At 45.5% G+C, this 19,235-nt stretch overlaps 1 protein-coding gene across 1 annotated transcript in view; it reads right to left on the reverse strand.

Annotated features, from left to right (window-relative positions):
- The window catches only part of aldh1a3 (aldehyde dehydrogenase 1 family, member A3), a 710,895-nt gene that overhangs the window by 672,169 nt on the left and 19,491 nt on the right, over positions 1–19,235 (reverse strand). Inside the window, exon 2 of the mRNA XM_041175393.1 lies at positions 5,423–5,527. Coding sequence (XP_041031327.1) covers positions 5,423–5,527 — 105 coding nt within the window. The remainder of the gene's footprint in view (positions 1–5,422; positions 5,528–19,235) is intronic.

Genomic DNA, 19,235 nt, shown 5'->3' on the forward strand with positions numbered 1-19,235 from the left:
AAGAGAGATCTCCGCCATTAATTCTGATTAAACCACAGTTGCTTGAGAAATGTTACATGATTCAGTGTGCTGTGATTGGCTATTAGTTTATGTCATCACTCTGAAGCTGTATTCTCTGGAATGTTAACTTTCTAATAAGTGCTTTCCTGTGATCCTGCCAATTAGTTTTAGATAATCGCAATAGAAACACAAGTACTAAAATTAGGGATTATGTCCTCAATCTATTTCCATTTCCAGCAAGTGAGAATCCAACCATCTCCCCTTGACATTCAATGGCATTCCCATTGCTGAATCCCCCAGCATTAACATCTTGGGGGTTACCATTGACCAGAAACTGAACTGGACTAGCCATGTAAATACTGTGGCTACAAGAGCAGGTCAGAGGCTGGGAATCCTGTGGAGAGTAACTCACCTTCTGATTCCCCAAAGCCTGTCCACCATCTACAAGGCACACGTCAGATGTGTGACAGAATACCGTCCACTTGCCTGGATGAGTGCAGCTCCAACAACACTCAAGGTGCTTGACACCATCCCGGACAAAGCAGCCCACTTGATCGGCACCCCATCCACCACCTTCAGCATTCACTCCCTTCACCACCGACACACAGTTGCAGCAGTGTGTGTAGGATGCACTGCAGCAGCTCAGCAAGGCTCCTTCAGCAGCACCTTCCAAACCCGTGACCTTTACCACCTAGAAGGACAAGGACAGCAGATAGATGGGAACACCACCACCTGCAAATTCCCCTCCAAGCCACACACCATTCTGACTTGAAATGTATCACCGTGCCTTCAGTGTTGCTGGGTCAACACCCTGGAACTCACTCCCTCCCTAACAGCACTGTGGGTGCATTTACACCACGGGGGTTACAGCGGTTCAAGAAGGCAGCTCACCACTACCTTCTCAAGGGCAACTAGGGATGGGCAATAAATGCTGGCCCAGCCAGTGACACCAACATCCCGCGAATAGATTATCCAAAAGAAAAGGAGGATTGACTAATCCTAGTAAAAATCCTTCCAGAATTGATCATCTGTTTTAAGAATAAACTCATAGTCTATCTCTGTGGGATGACGGAAGTATATTTAGTTATTAATAGCTACACATCATAAGTATTTTGCTTTCATAGTTTGCTAATTGGCATGTATGTGCCAAGAATGTGGTCAGGGCCTCCAGTGATGTAAAGCCTTGTGTACAGGAAGTATAGAGTCAGGAACATTTGTGGAAATTAAAGATTATTGACAGATCAGGTGACAGAGAGGGAAGGGGCAATGTCCCGGATGTGAGCCTCTGCCTAGCCCACAGAAACAGGTGTTTGAAAAATTGTCCCTACACTTGCACCAACCTGTGCCAACGATTTGGTCTCATTAACCATGGCAACAATCTTCCTTTAAAAGGTCTATGTTGGAGTGCATCGTTGAAAAATCAGCCCTTGATGTAAACACTTTGGTCTCTGGCACTACATCAATTTTTTTCTGCTGCTGTTGGAAGAGCTTCAATATATTGTCACGTGTAAACTTTGGCCCGCTAAGGAGGGGAGCTTAGTTTAGTGAATTCTGGAAACTCCTGCTCATCCTGAAAATCTAAGTTGTGTGACAGCACACTCCTGGGAGCTTAATTATTTTCAATCAGTGACATTGGTTAAACTGACCATGTGTGTGTCATTCTGTACATGGTGAAGCAGTTCTTTTGAAATAAAGACAGTGATTAACAATATTTTTACCAGTTATATTTTTATAATTATTATTTTGAACTTCAAAGTGCCTTTTCCAGTTCTGACTCAATTCACGCAGATTTAAATCAAAACCAATAACGTGCTTAACGTAGTACAGTGCAGCTTGAAATTGAGACCCTCTGTGACAATAAGGTAGACACAGGGTTAAAAATTGAACCCCATTGTGCCTGCTTTACAGGTAAGGTCACGTACAAGTATAAGTTCCATACATTGTAACTGAGGCCCGCTGATAGAAGTTAGGCAGCAGTGAGTGGGTCAGCTGTCTGCCCCATCCTAACCAGCATTCTTCAGTGCTCCTCCCACCACAACTAGAGCTCCACTATTTCAAAATAGATGATTAAAAGAGATCCTTTGTGGAGGCAGAGTCCTATACTTTCTCCCAACTCCACATTCCCCCCCTCCCCTCATCTCCAGACTTCCCCACCCAACTCCACAATCGTCATGATTACCGCCACATGCCTCAGCCCCTCCTTCAGATCAGTGCTGGTGAGGCCGACAGCCTGATAGTCATCTAAACAACTGCTGGAAGTGTCATAGGCCAATTGTGTCACTGAGGCCCAGGGATGTGTCTCAGGCCTCCCGGTTAGCGTGAATGTCCGATTGTGGATGGACCCAGAGACATTTCTACTCAGAGACTGCTCCCCTTAATTCAAGGATAGTTCATCGGAAACATTGGATAATATTGAATTATTTTCACACTTTATTTTAACCATGTCATTTTAATTAGTTATTCAAATTACTGAACAGTTTGAATCTTTTCTGATTGTGGTACTTTATGTCAAGGATAAACTTAAGACTAGAAGCAAAACAAGGCACATTTTTCAAGGTTCCGTACTCCTAGGGAGCAACAAAATAAGCAGGAAAATATAGCCTGGGAGGGTTGTCTGCCCTTAGGGAACACACTCATATTTTGAACCTTTGACATTAAAGAGACGGAGGATTTGCCAAGTTCTCGCATTTCCTCTTTCCAATGTTTTCATATTCACTTTGCTCAGGCTATTCAGGTCCTGAAAAATCTACCTCCATCAGTTCATTAGTTTTTGATCTGATAGTTACAACAAATTATTAAAATTAGTCCTGGGGACCTCCCATAGTGTTGCAGCAATTGGGGCTCTGTGTTGAGGAATGTTGGAGCTAATTTAGTGCAGGATGTGAGAGCCCTGGGCTGGAGGTACTAAGATCTGGTAGGAATGGGAGGTGCTTGGCTGCTTGCTTGCCCATAATGCTTCCCGGCTGGCCTACTTTTCCGCCTCTTGGGAGGACCTCTTGATGCAACCACTTACTTGCCCACCCTGCTTCTGTACAAGCTTTATCCCGAGTGTTTGTAACTCACCCGCACATCCGGAGTGAGTGATTCCTTGTCTACTCACTTGCTGAATACAGGCTTTGCCTCAACACATCTGCAGCAAGGGCTTTGCAGCCTGGACACTTGCATACCTGAGGCCTCCAATGGTTCTCAAACTGCCAGGCCATCCGATGGGCATTTTGTGACCTGGTTTCATTGCTCACCTGTCTGCCTGGATGTGTGTGTCCTTTCCTACCTCCCACTTGCCTGTGTCCTTTGCCTATGACAGTTCTAGTTTGTACAATCTGAAAACCTCAGCATCATGCGGCTCATAAAATCTGGAAGTCTGCCTCCCATTGGTGGCAAATATGGGATGGGCCGCAATAGGGGTAGAAGTGGGTCTCGAATGCCTGGCTTTAGACAGTCTCCCCCGAGTTTCTGCAGGTCTTCCTGCAGCTTCTGTTGGGCGATTGGGGAGAGCTGCACAGAAAGTGATAAACATTCACTCCTTAGGGCCAAAGAGACCAGGATTTCAACATTTAATTCCTGATCTTCCGATACCAAATTGTCCGGAAGCAAATAGGGCAAGAAGTTCTCCCACAACATAAAGCTTTACTTTCAAGTTTGTTATGATACATTATAGCCTATAATTGTCACATACACATAACCGTAGACATATACCAGTCTGCATATAGCAGTATACGTGCATATTTTCCAGTACCTTACACATATACCAGTGTACGTACACATATACCTGTATACACACTCACTCAGCAGTACTGTTTGTAGTTTGATGCTTACAAACATATTAAAGGTTGATCTGCTGATATTTATGATGGCACCAGGTCACCTGTCTGAGTCCCCTGGCTCTGAATTAACTAAAAACTAAACCTTTGAAGCTGCTGATCAATGGATAAAGACTCCATGATCTGACATTTCTGCAGCTCCATAATGAGAGTGTAGGAACCAGAGGCAGAAAGTGAGGGAAAGTTTTAGGGCTGAATTTTGTTGCTTAGTGAAACTTGTGTCGGGCGGCTGAAAACAGAGACAGGAGGAGCGTATATTCAAATTTGCCACCTTTTTCCCAGCAGCCGCCATTTTGACTGGCACAGGAATCATGGTGGTTCATGACCCAATGCTGGAGGAGGCATGGGAGTATGGAGGGGGCATGGGAGTATGGAGGGGGCATGGGAGTATGGAGGAGGCATGGGAGTATGGAGGAGGCATGGGAGTATGGAGGGGGCATGGGAGTATGGAGGAGGCATGGGAGTATGGAGGGGGCATGGGAGTATGGAGGGGGCATGGGAGAATGGAGGGGGCATGGGAGTATGGAGGGGGCATGGGAGTATGGAGGGGACATGGGAGTATGGAGGGGACATGGGAGTATGGAGGGGACATGGGAGTATGGAGGGGACATGGGAGTATGGAGGAGGCGTGGGAGTATGGAGGAGGCATGGGAGTATGGAGGGGACATGGGAGTATGGAGGAGGCATGGGAGTATGGAGGGGGCATGGGAGTATGGAGGGGGCATGGGAGTGGGTGAAGGGTGGGGGCATGGAGGTGAGTGAGGGTTGAGGGCAGTGAAGGATGAGGGCTAAGAGGCTTAACAGTCATCCACAGAACAGAGCTGATGTCCCAGTGAATGGAGTGGGGGGGGGTGGTGGGGTGGGGGGGGAGCTTTCTAACCTGCTGGCCTTGGTATCCACCTGCCTTCATTCCCACCTTAGGCCTGCACCAGGAGGAAGTGGCCTCAAATCCAGCCTGACCCAACTCCGAGAGGGAAATAACACGTGTGTGTAGGTTCATTCAGAACTCAGGAACGCAATGTTAGGAAATCTGGCCGACTCACGATTCTCAAGTCTATCATGAAAATCTGGCCCTAAAATTTAATGTTAACATTAGAAGGGGATGAAAAGTGAGAGCACCCATTGGATTGGGAAGAAAAATTCCTGATTGGTTGATTGTTTCTTCAGGTTGAGTAAATGCAACAGTAATAAAGCAGCTCTTGACATCAGAAAGATTTATCACTGTAAGATTATTGTTTGTGTCAGAGCCAGAACGATCAGATTGCTAATGAAACTGGGCAGACATGAGGCATAGGTGAAAAATGGGTGAGGTGGAGAAACATTCAGAGTGGGTGAGCAGGCAGCCTTGGAGTGAATGGAGGTGAGTGTGCAGGTTGGTCACCACAAAACACTCCCCTGCAGCTGTGTTTGGAAACAGGCAATGGACAGAGACACTTAATGTTCCTCTGAAATAAGAACAGGCTAACCAGGGACTGTTGAACTGCTTCAGCAAAATGAAACAGAAGAGAGGAGACCACAGCCTGAGGATTAATAACAAGACTAACACTGTTCTGTTTTTTTTTAAATGTGGTTTTAAAAAAGGACATTTTTGAACAACTTACCTCATCACCCTCCTCCACATCACAAATTCTTTCCCCTGATGCTGGGTTGAATGTAGCAAATGTCTTTCTGCTCACAGACTCATGCCATTCATTGTTGATAAAAATCTATCAGAAAGAAAAAGCAGTAATTTAGTGGAGATGGATTTCAACCCTGTAATAATATGGGTTATAAAATGACTCACGTTGTTGTGAAAGTGTTGGATAAAAGATACATAGTAAAGAATAATGAGACGAGGTTCAGTTTGGTCAGTGATGGCTCATCAGTTCATAGACTAGAAATCATCTCTTCCAATGCATTGTTTAAACACACCATGGTATTTACCCCCTGCAATGTCATTGATTCAAAACTCTGGGGTATTAACCTCTGCAATGCCATAGTAATAGAACCAGAGAGTCATTACAGTACAGAAGGAGGCCATTTGGCCCATTGAATCCATGCTGGCTCTCTGTAGAGCAATCCAGGTAGTCCCATTCCCCCATTCTAGCCCCATAGGCCTGCATGTTTATTTCCCTCAAGTGTCCAAATAATTTCCGATTGAAATCGTTCATTGTCCTTGTTTCCACCACCCTCGAAATCAGTGACTCCCAGGCCATTACCGCTCACTGCTTAAAAAAGTTCTTCCTCATATTACCCCTGCATCTCTTGCCCAAATCTGTGCCCCCTCATCCTTGTACCATTAGCCAATGGGTACAGTTTTTCTTTATCTACCTTATTCAAACCTGTCATGATCTTGTACACCTCCATCAAATCTCCCTCAGTCTCTTCCCCTCCAAGAAGAATGACCCTAGGTTCTCCAACCTAATTTTTTCTCCAACTGAATTCATTCACGGGATGTGGGTGTCGCTGGCTAGACCAGTATTTATTGCCCATCCCTAATTGCCCTTACTTCCATCGCTGGAAATATTCTGGTAAATCTCCTCTGCACCCTCTCAAGGACCCATACATTCTCCCTAAAATGTGGTGACCAGAACTGGACCCAAAACACTAATTGTAGCCTGAGCTTCACAAAGGTTCAGTATAACCTCCCTGCTTTTGTATTCAATGAAGCCCAAGATCCCATGTGCCTTGCTAATTATTCTCTCATTGTGTCCTATCACCTCACAGATCAATGTACATGAACCTCCAGGTCCCTCTATCCCTGCCATTGAGTCTATTTTGCCTTTTCCTATTCTGCTGCCATACTTGATTGGCTAATATGATAAGTATAATCACTTAAATATATGTTTATGCTTATATATATGTCACCACAGTCAGTCATGCAATATCACGTGATCCAGTTCTCTTACATAGTCAGTTAGCGTGTGTGAGCTGAAGCAACAACAGGTCTCCATTAAAGCTCCATGTCCAACCTCTGCCTACCCTTCAGCATTGTTTATATTTATCTAGAAAGAGATAATACAACATGGGGCAGGATTTTACATCCTGTGGGCAGGGGCTTGCCTGACCTGATAGGGTGTAAAATAGTGCGCGATGATGTCAGGCGAGTGTCAGGCGAGTGTCCTGACATCAATGTGCACTCGTGCAATATTTTGGTCTGTGGGCGTGTGCTACAGTCTGCAGCACATCTGCTGATAACTAAGAGGCCTATTAAAGCCCTTAGTGAAAGAATTGAATGCTAGTTTTCACTGTCCATCCAACCTTACAGTTGGTGGCCGAGCGACTTGGCCAGACAGCCTTTGGATTTTTAATGAAACCTCATCCATGGGTGGGATGAGGTTTCCAGCAGTAATTTTTTAATAAAATTACACAACATTTTTAATATGTTCTTGTTCTTGTGACTCAGTAAAATGTGGGGACATGTTTCTCCCATTTTTAAAATCTTTATTTTTGTTTCCACAATTCTTCAGCTCCCCGAGGCAGCCCCTGAGAGAGACGCTGAGAGAGACCCTGAGAGAGACCCTGAGGGAGACCCTGAGAGAGACCCTGAGAGAGACACTGAGAGAGACCCTGAGGGAGACCCTGAGAGAGACCCTGAGAGAGACCCTGAGGCAGCCCCTGAGAGAGACCCTGAGAGAGACCCTGAGAGAGACCCTGAGGGAGACCCTGAGAGAGATCCTGAGAGAGACCCTGAGAGAGACCCTGAGGGAGACCCTGAGAGAGACCCTGAGAGAGACCCTGAGAGAGACCCTGAGGGAGACACTGAGGGAGACCCTGAGAGAGACCCTGAGAGAGATCCTGAGGGAGACCCTGAGGGAGACCCTGAGAGAGACCCTGAGAGAGACCCTGAGGGAGACCCTGAGAGAGACCCTGAGAGAGACTCCGAGGGAGACCCTGAGAGAGACCCTGAGAGAGACCCTGAGAGAGACCCTGAGGTAGCCCCTGAGGCAGTCCCTGGGCAGCCCCCTATCTTCAGGGAGCCCATGGCATGTGCAGATTTCTGTGCTCACTCTCCTCCCGCCCCCATACCCGCAGCGCTGAGCTCCTCAGGCACAGCCAACGTGAAATCACGGTTGGGGGCTGATCGTGGGTGGTGGTCTGTTCCGCAGCCGCTCCCAGGCCCACCCGCCATGCCCGCCCAATGACTGAAAAATCCTGCTTGTGGAGGCAGTGATAGTGAGCAGACAGGATCAAGCAGTAGCTGAGAACAATGTTCAAGTCTGAAGCTCAACCTGAAGCACTGCAAATGGATTTCACATCAGGACAGCAAAGGTGTGACTATAGATTAAGACAACTGGGCAAATGCTCTGTTTAATCCTGAGCCAGCAAGACAAACTAATTAATAGTCAACATTACGTAGCAATACTGTTACAGGACATGTGTGAGTGATGGTCCATCAAACATATCACATCATCACCCAGAGACCCTCAATCAAATGGGATACAAACCAGGAAATTTATCCAAGTTGTGTTGTTGCATCTTTACCTAACGCCACTAGACTCAGGATTGCCATCACTTGCTGAGTTTCTGTTTGGTCAACCAGTGAGAACCACATTACCAAGAGAACATCTCACCAAGTTGTCTTTGATTACAGACCGGCTACAGGGGAAACGAGGTTAGATGAAAGATGTACATGGCATGTATATGGGTGCAGAATTACTATCATTATATGCTGGCCAGAAAATGAGGGGCCTACACCCACAAAAACTGACATGGATCCCAGCAGCGATGACCAAGGTGTTCAAGAGACCTCGTTTATACGAGGTGACAACAAATGGTGTGATACTGCGAAGGAATCAATCTCACCTCAGGAGACTCTCTGCTAGTCACTGCTAGGCAACTGATCAGTCTCATCTGTGCTTACCCATGTACATTTTGCAGATGATGACTGACAACTAAGGACAATCCTCCAGACACAACCTTCAGGAGGAGATGACAGGCAGTTTGAAAACACCTACATGCTATTGTCAGAAATCTGCTTGAATCAACCGATGACCAGTATGGATCCAAAGATGGACAACACCTTGAGAAGGAGCATTCCAAATGTTCTTGTTATAGTTGAATGTTTTATATAAATAGTATTATAGTTATCGAATTTCTTACAGTCCATGAAGGTTGCTTATTCACATAAGTGTTAATATTATACAGATGGGGTTGCTATTTAAAGGCAGGGTGATGCTGTGGTAGTGTATTTGTTAGTATGTTAAATATAATCATTTAAATATATATTTATGCTAATATCTATGTCATCACAGGAAGTGATGCAATATCACGTGATTCAGTTCTCTTGCACAGTTAGCGTGTGTGAGCTGAAGCAACAAGCCTCCCTTAAAGCTCCATGTTCAACTCTCTGCCTACCCTTCAGCTTCATTTGTATTAATCCAGAAAGAGGCAGCACAACATATCCCTCACATTTCTGTCAGCCTATCTATGTCCTGTTAAGACGATTGCTGTCATCCTCACTGTTTGCTAGCCCTCCAACCTTGGAATCATTGGCAAGTTTGAAATTTTACTCTTTACTCCAATTTCCAGGTCACTTATTTATATCGAAAAAATGCAGCAACCCTAGAACTGACCCTTGGAGAATGCCAGTCTCTAATCCCCAGCATGAAAAACCACCCATTCCCATGACCTGCTGTTTCCTGTCTTTAAGTCATTCCTTTTTATCCAAACTGACACTGACACTTCTATCCCACAAGCCTCAATTTTGTTAACCAGCCTTTCATGTGCTACTTTGTCAAATGCTTTCTCAAAATTCATGTAGACAAGGCCCATTGCATTCCCTAACCTTCTCAGTTACTTCATCAAAAAAATTCAATTCGATTAGTCAAACACAATCTGCCTTTTACAAATCCATGCTGGCTCTCCTTAATTAACTCCAACTTCTCCGAGTGCCTGTTATGTTTTCCCCTGAATATTGTTTCTAAAACCTTATCCACCAGTGATATTAAACTGACTGGCCTGTGGTTCCTATGATTATCCTTACACCTTTTCTTAAATAAGGGTAGTACATTTGCCACTCTCAAATCCTCCGGCAGCTCCTCCATGTGTGGGGAAAATTGGGAGATACCATCTACTGTCTCCACCCCCACATCCCTAAGTAACCTGGGATGCAAGCTATCCGGACCAGGCGATTTATCCGCCCTAAAGATATCCAGGCTTTGCAGTATATCCTACCTATCAATTTTCACCCCATCCATTGCCCCTCTATCTCCACTGATACTTTGTCAGCATTCTCTTTCTTAGTAAACACTGATACAAAGAATTCATTAAATATTCTAGCCTTGCCCTGCGTCTCTAAGCATAGAACACCCTCTTTGTCCCTAATATGCCCCACACTGCCTTTTACTACCCACTCATTATTTACCTGGTGGTAGTTTTTTTGGTTCCCTTTGATGTTAACTGCATCCTATTCTTATACTCTCTTTACCGCTCTTATTTTCCTCTTTACTTCTCCTCTCAACTTAATATATTTGTCCAGGTTCTCACTCGAAGAATTTGCCTGACATACATCATACCACCTTTTATAGTTTCATCATAATCCATCATAATCCCTATCTCCTTGTCATCGAAGGACCCCCGGCTGTGTTACCCCTACATTCCACCCTTGTTGAATTGTACCCGGCCTGTATCTAGTCTATGATGCAATTTTCCTTAGTGCTTCTGATATGTCTTCCTTTTTCCTCAACTGAGGAACTCCCCCCTCCCCTCCCCGCCACCCCACCCCAACCCCCACCCCCCAAAATGGTGGTTTAGAGGGCCCTGGACTGTGTTGTTTCATTTCACGCAATTCTGCTCTAACCTTTTCCCCTCCCTCTAAGATCCAGGACAGGGTTCCTCTTGTCCTCACCCTCCACCCCACCAGCCTGCACATTCAATCATCATTTCCACCATCTTCAGCATGATGCCACCACCAAACACACCCGCCCGCCCCCTCTTCTTCCAGTATTCCAAAGGGGCCACTCCCTCTCCATCGCGCTGGTCCACTCTTCAATCATGTTGAACACCTGACCCTTTCTTACAGCATTTTTCCATGCAGGTCCAGGACACCTGCCCTTTTACCTCATCTCTTCTCACCATCCGATGCCCCAAACACTCCTTTCAGGTGAAAAAGAAATGTACTTGTTGCCTTTCTATTCTTCCTGCCAAAGTGGATAAGTTCACACTTTCCCACATTATACTCCATCTGCCAAATTTTTGTCCACTCACTTAACCTGTCTATTTCCCTTTGCAGACTCTCTACCTCCTCTTGACAACTTAAGTTCCTGCCTATCTTTGTGTCACCTGCAAATTTAACTACCATACATTGGGCCCCTTCATCCAAGTCATTGATATAAATTATAAATAGTTGAGGATCCAGCACTGATCCCTGTGGCACTCCACTAGTTACAGCTTGGCAATCTGTAAAGGACACATTTATCCCTACTCTCTGCTTCCTGTTAGCTAACCAATCCTTTATCCATGATATTGTGTACTCCCCTACATGATTTAATCTTGTAGTAACCTTTGATGTGACACCTTATCAAATGATTTTTGGAAATCCAAGTACATCACATCTACAGGTTCCCTTTTATCCACCTTGCTTGTAATTTCCTCAAAAAACTCCAATAAATTAGTTAAACATGATTTCCCTTTCACTAAGCGTTGTTGACTCCGCCTGATTGAGTTATAATTTTCTAAATATCCTGCTATAAACTCCTTAATAATGGGCTCTAACAATTTCCCTATGACAGATGTTAGGCTAACTGGCATATAGTTTCCTGCTTTCTGTCTCCTTCCTTTCTTGAATAAAGGTGTACCATTAGCTATTTTCCAATCTGCTAGGACCCTTCCAGAATCTAAGAATTTTGGAAGATTATAACCAATACATCTACTATCTCCTCTCTCTGACTCTGAGTTGAGTTTTCAACCACATGCCCACAAAGTCACCAAGACTGCCCATTTCCATAACTTTGCCTGACTCAGCTCTTCGGCTGTTGAAACCCTCATTCAAGCCTTTGTTTTCTCCAGATTTGACTACTTCGACACACCCCTGACTGGCCTCCCACTTTCAACACTCTGTAAACTTGAGGTCATCCAAAATCCTGCTGCCTTTGTGTTAACTTGTGCCAAGTCATGTTCACCCATCACCCTGTGCTCGCTGACCTACATTTTAAAATTATATTCCTTGTTTTCAAATCCCTCAACCTCTCCCCTCCCTATCTCTCTAACCAGAATTAGAGGAGCATAGAGATCTCAGAGGGTGTGGGGCTGGAGGAGATTACAGAGATAGGGACGGAGAGGCCATGGAGGGATTTGAAAAGAAGAATGAGAATTTTAAAATCCAGGCCCTGCTTAACCAGGAACCAGTGTAGGTCAGAGAGCACGGGGGTGATAGGGGAGAGGGATTGGGTATGAATTTGGGAAACGGGCAGCAGAGTTTTGGATGACCTCAAGTTTAGAGGGTAGATTATGGAAGGCTGGTTGGGAATGTTTTGGAATAGCCGAGCCTAGAGGGAACAAAGGCATGGGTGAGGGTTTCAGCAGCAGAAGAGCAGAGGCAGGGGCAGAGCTGGGTAATGTTACTGAGGTGGAAATAGATGAACTTAGTGACGGCATTGGTAGGTGGTCAGAAGCTGACCCAGCATTAAATATGACACCAAAGTTGTGAATACACTGGTTTAGCGTCAGATAATTGCCAGGGAGAGTGATGGAGTCAGTAGCTAGGGAATGACGTGTGTGGGGGCTGGGGCGATGGGTGGTGAGATTGGAAGACAATGGGCAGGGCCTTCTACCCTCCCCCCATGGTGAGTTTGGCAGTGGGGGCCATTTAATTGGTTTGAAGGTGGCGGGTGGGGATGCAACCATCCTCTTGCCTCCACCACGATTATATCCATGGCATGAAGGCCCATGGATGACCTTCCTGCCCTGCTATCAGTGGAGGCCCTTAAATGGGCAATTAGTGATGGCCTCACCAGGCTGTTGCTGGTGTTACTGCTGATGGACTCGTCATGCAGGGAACATGATAAGCAAACCCTGCAATGTTTGCTTGCTGGTTCGGGGGACAGGTGGGTGTGGGGGGGGGCGGGTGGGGGGGGTATTGTTCAAAGGCACTCAGTGCCTGATCAAAGGACATACCATCAGGAAGGGGTGGGGGGGTCCCTTGTGTATGCTGCTGACTCTCCTCGGTGGGGGGGTCCCTTGTGTATGCTGCTGACCCTCCTCGGTGGGGGGGTCCCCTGTGTATGCTGCTGACCCTCCTCGGTGGGGGGGTCCCCTGTGTATGCTGCTGACCCTCCTCGGTGGGGGGGTCCCCTGTGTATACTGCTGACCCTCCTCCATCTCACCCTCATGACCGCCTTCCCACCATCATTCACTTGTGCCTGTATCCCTCCTCAATCCGAGGCCTTGGGTGGGTGTAGTACCAACAGCAGCCACCATCTCCACCACCCCCCACCCCCCCAGTGGCGCTGCTGAGTACAGATAATCTGCTGACCACTGATTGGCTGCAACTCATGGTGGGCGGGACTCTGCTGCTGGGGTCCTTGATCCCGGGGATGTGCTGCCATTTGCCTGTGTGGCGCACAATACATTGGGGCCTTCCCAGAAAGCAGCAGTGCAGGCACCTTGCTGGATTTCTGAGATCCCTGTCACCTCCACAAGTTTCTGTCCATTGACTTCAGACTTTCCCAATGTTTAGTTGGAGGGAATTTCTGCTCATCCTGTACTGATTAGTCAGCTAGTCAATTTAGCCAGGCATGACATTCCCTTAACAAGTCCATGCTGGCTGAAGACAGCCTGGATTTATCTGGACTTTTCTGAATGATAATTAATCCTCTTTTAATTAATTAATTCTAAGTAATCCTATATTCCAGAATTTTTTCCAATAATTTGCCTCCTATCCAGGTTACAGTAATTTCTCAGGCTATCCTTTGCTTTCTCCCTTTCTAAACAGTTATGCAATGTTAGCAGTCCTTTTGTTAAATCTCATTCATCTTCTTCACCTTCCTCCAATTGAGAATTTTTTCTCCTGGTCAGTCTGTGTCCTTTACCATAATTGTACTAAATCTAACTGAATTATGATCATTACTCCCAAAATTATTCACAACTTGAAACTTCCAACTTTCCAGCTTCATTCCCATAAACTAGGTTCAGAACAGACCCTTCTCCTTTTGACCTTCCTACACACTAGCTAAAAAAGCTCAGAATGCATTTGAAGAATTTTGCGCTCCTTCTAAGATATATAGTGATTCAATCTCAGTTAATATTGGAATCCCCAATTGTTGCCCTGTTGTTTCTGTATCTCTCAGCAATTTGCTTATATATTTGCTCTGATGGTTTGGGGGTCTCTAGTACTAGAGACTAGTACTCTAGTCAGCAGTGTGATTGCTCCTGTTTATTCTTCAGTTCAACCCATATGGCCTCACTTGATAATCCTTCTAGCATATCGCCCCAAAACTCCATAGTCAGAACTCTTGTGTCTGACTGATCCAATGGAAAACTTCCCATTTACCTTACATTGAACAGACTCCAACTTCTGATCCACGATGCAGAGAAACTCCCTCAGCGCAGGAATCCCTGCAGATAGCAGTGAAGAGAATCTGTGCAGGAACCACGCCTCCTTTTTAAAGCACTAGTTGCCGTATTCTGGTAGGTGTTTAACTGTCCACAAGCTTCAGTGTGTGTTAGTGAATGAGTCTATGAGTGAATGGGTGAGTGTGTAGGTGTACAAGTGGATAGGTGGGAGAGATAAGTGAGGGGGCAGCAGGTGGGTGAGTGGATAGGGGTGATTGGGGAGGAGCGAAGGGTCAGTGATGGTAGCCAGACAGTGGAGGCTAGTCAGATTGGGTCAAGAGCAGTTAGGGAGGTGGGGAGGGATTCGGGTGGGGGGGCGCTAGTAAGACCAGGTTGGCTGGGGGTAGCTGGGAGGCTGGGGGATGGGGGGGGGGGGCAGAGTTAAGGGGTCAGGGGGTAGTAAGGGGGATCAAGGGGAGAGTTGGGAGTGTCACTTGTATAGTTATCCAGGAGTTAGACTAGGATTTTTCTGTCTAACATTTCCTGGTTAATTATCCAGGTAATTAAGTCAGAACTATCTGAAGTCTTCGACTCTAACTTTTGGAAACCATGGAATTGTAGATATAAGCTTGGGAGCTTCCTTGCAATGGAGATTGAGGTTCACTATATGGAGCTGCATTGGTGCAAACTCCTAAAATAGGAAAAGAAAATTGAGGAACTGAGGCAGACTGTAGACCATTTTGGGAAAAGCAAAAGGTTCAGCTCGAGGATCTCAAATAGGGGCAATAACTTAAGGGTAGGCAGGGAAATGGGTTTTGTTTTCAGCTCAGAAGGAAACTGAGAACAGGAAAAGAGAAGGTTGAGGAATTGACAAGAAAGATAATGGAATTGTGAAAAGGGGTTGGAGTATGAGAGAGAAGATGGAAGCATATTAAACAAGCAAGAAGACATATTCATTCTCAGGACATGTTGAGTATTATCGATGACAAAGACTCTTGAAAAAACATTAGCCCATCTTCCTGACATTGAAGCATTCAAAAGGCAATTAGAGAAAAGAAAGAAGATGCAGGGTTACAGAGGCAAGGCAGGAGAATGGAACAAGGGTAAGTTGATCATTCGGAGAGCTGATGCAGACACAAGGGGCCAAATGGCCTCTTTCTGCTCTGTAACAATTCTTTGATATTGTGATTCTGTGATCCTGTGAACTGTGACCCTGTGAACTGTAATCCTATGATTCTGTGATCCTGTGAAATATGAACTGTGATCCTCTGATCTGTGATCCTGTGATTTGAGATCCTGTAAATTGTGCTCCTGTGAATTGTGATCCTGTGATTTGAGATCCAGTGATTTGAGATCCTGTGAACTGTGACTCTGTGATTTGAGATTCTGCGATACTGCGAGCTGAGATCCCGTGATCTGTGATTTGTGAACTGAAGGAGTTTCGGATGAGGCTATACTTGATCACCAGGTGGAGCTGTTCCTTCAAGCCAGCTCGAGAGACTGGAGATACTCCAATAGTGACCAGGCTGAGCGTGGACCTGGGGTCAGGGGTTGAGGTGTGGGGGAGGATCAGGAGCTGGGCAGTGCTGTGGACTGGAAACCAGGGACTACAGATTCTTTGAATTCCCTGAAGTTTTAAACTAAAGATTGTGTTTAAATTCTTTTCTGTAAGTTCTGAACTCAAATGCCAGTCTGGCTAATAGGGTAAAAGCAAAATACTGCAGATGCTGGAAATCTGAAACAAAAACAAAAATAGCTGGAAAAACTCAGCAGGTCTGACAGCATCTGCGCAGAGGAACACAGTTAATGTTTCGAGTCTGTATGACTCTTCATCTGGTTAATGGGCTGATGGGCACAGTGATTGATGGGCTGATGGGCACAGTGATTGATGGACTGATGGGCACAGTGATTGATGAACTGATGGGCACAGTGATTGATGGGCTGATGGGCACAGTGATTGATGGACTGATGGACTGATGGGCACAGTGATTGATGGGCTGATGGGCACAGTGATTGATGGGCTAATGGGCTGATGGGCACAGTGATTGATGGGCTGCCTGCCTGTTGAGTGAGAAACCCTGCAAGCAAGAATGCAATGGAGGAGCAAGTAAGGAATCAAGAAGAAGAGAAGGGTCTAGTGTCAGGGGGACTGTGGGTCAAGGGTGTGGAAGGGCAGGCTTGTGGTCAGTGGAAAAGAATGTGGCCTGGAGGTGAGATGGTAGTTGGGAGGGAGATTGTCCTCGGGGGTTGTGAAGTTAAGAACATAACAAATAGGAACAGGAGGAGGCCATTCAGCCCCTTCACCCTGCCCTGCCATTCAATAAGGTCTTGGCTGATATGATCGTGGCCACAACTCCACTATCCTGCCCCATAACTCTCTACTCCCTTGTAGATCAAAAATACGTCTAACTCAAACTTTAATATATTCAATGACCGAGCCTCCATTGCTCTTTGTGGAAGAGAATTCCAAAGATTAACGACCCTCTGAGAGAAGATATTCCTGCTCATCCCCATCTTAAATAGATCGCCCACTATTTTGAGACTGTTCCCCCAGTTTTGGATTCACCCGAGTGAGTGAACAGCCTCTCAGCATCCACCCTGTCAAGTCCCCTCAGGGTTTTACATGTTTCAATAAGATCACCTCTCATTCTTCTAAACTGCAACCTTCTCAAGGGCAATTAGGGATGGGCAACAAATGCTGGCCTACCCAGTGACGCCCACATCCTATGAACGAATAAAAAAAAATCAGATCACCTCTCATTCTTTTAAGCTCCAATGGATACAGGCCCAGCCGGTCCAGCTTTCCCTCATAAAACAACCCCCCGATCTGTGGTATCTGTCAAGTGAACCTTCTTGGAATTGCTTTTCATGCACTTATATCCTTTCTTAAATAAGGAGACCAAAACTGTACACAGTATTCCAGATGTGGTCACACCAATGCCATATACAACTGTACCAAAACTTTCCTACTTTTATATTTCATTCCGCTTGCAATAAACAGCAACATCCCACTTGCCTTCTTAATCATTTGCTGTACCTTCATACTAATCATTTGTGATTCAAGCACTAGGACACCCAGATCTCTGTACCTGAAAATTCTGCAGCCTCTCACCACTTAAATAATATTCTGCTTTTCTATTCTTCCTGCCAAAGTGGACAACTTTACATTTCCCCATTTCTCCCACATCTGCCAAATTTTTGCCCACTCACTTAACCTATGTATGTCCCTTTGCAACCTACTTATGCCCTCTTCACAACTTACTTTCCTACCTATCTTTGTGTCATCAGCAAATTTAGTAACCATACATTTGGTTCCTTCAACCAAGCCATTGATATAAAGTGTAAATAGTTGAGGCTTGTGACACTCCACTCATCACATCCTGTCAACCCAAAAATGACCCATTTATGCCTACCTTCTGTTTCCTGTGAGCTGACCAATCTTCTATCCATGCTTATATCTTACTCCTAACACCATGAATTCTTATTTTGCATTGCAATCTTTGATATGGCACCTTGTCAAATGCCTTTTGGAAATCTAGTACAGCACATCAACAGGTTCCCCTTGATCCATGTTGCTTGTTACTTCCTCAAAGAACACCAATAAATTAGTCAAACATGATTTCTGTTTCACAAATTGACTCTGCCAATTCCCATGTTGACTCTGCCTGATTGTATTGAGATTTTCTAAGTACCTTCTTAATAATAGACAGGCACTTGCTCAACTACATCATCATTTGAGCAAGGAACTGCAAAATTGTCCATATTACCCATGCCATGACAGGTAATGACAACTGCTAGACCAATCACTGCATTATCCAATCTACCATCTCCATCAGCTTGAGCCCCAGACAGCAGAGGTAATGCACCAGAAGCAATGCTCAAAGATTCCCACCAAGGTGGTCCTTCTTTGTGAGCACCTCACTGCCAACCTCTCAACCTCCAACCACCAGGATCTACACAGTGTGCCCATAGTGCCTGATCAATCCTAAAGCCCACCATAACAAGCACCTGCAAATAGGTCCTTGGCCTCTTTACCAGGAAAAATTGTGAATGGTTTGACAAAAATGACCAAGAGTTACAGGACCATAAGGCAAGTGCAAAGATTTCATTGACTGGAAATGTTACCACAGCTCAAGAAAATGCAGCAGTCCTACAGGTAGCTGACGGCAGCAGTACAGAAATCTGTCTCCATCCTCTGCCTACTCCAGATGACATGCAAGCTGTGGTCCTCAACAATATAATCATCACAAGGCATGTCTCAGTGAAGACTGGTGTCAAACAAGGCTGTGCCATTGCACCAAATCTCTTCTCCATTTTGCCCAGTGCAATAGAGCCCCTCACCTCCAACACATTACCCACAGTGTGAAGATAATCTACAGAACAATTAGGAAACTGTTCAACCTAAACCGGCTTCAATTCAAAACCAAAATCGCTCCAACCTCAGTCATAGAGCTTCATTATGCTGATGTGTTCATTCAGAAACTGAGCTCTAGTTCATTGTCAGTTCCTTGTCTGAAGTATATGAGAAAATGAGCCTTTCACTAAACACACAAAAGCTTGGCTCCTCTTCCAACCAACTCCCACAGCACAACACCTCCCCCCACTTGGCTTAGGTCAAGAGGTTCACCCAGGAAGGCACCGAACATATCGAGAGCCTTTATCGAGGGGAAGTCAAGACACTGGAGGGAGTGCAAAAGCCTTCAAACATCTCATTAACTGACCCTTTTAGTACCACCTGTCCCGCTTGTGGCAGAGTCTGCAGATCACACATTGGGCTCATCAGCCACCTCAGGACCCATCGAGGTGAAAATCATTCTTGATCCTGAGGGACTGCCTAAGAAGAGAGAGGATAACCTCACATTTTCCCACATCATGCTCCTGCCTGGTTTTCAGTGTTTGGTGAAGGGAGGCAGTGGTAGAGATGGTAGTTGGGGAGTGTTG

The sequence above is a fragment of the Carcharodon carcharias genome, chromosome 26 (assembly GCF_017639515.1).
Source record: "Carcharodon carcharias isolate sCarCar2 chromosome 26, sCarCar2.pri, whole genome shotgun sequence".
NCBI classification, from domain to species: domain Eukaryota; kingdom Metazoa; phylum Chordata; class Chondrichthyes; order Lamniformes; family Lamnidae; genus Carcharodon; species Carcharodon carcharias.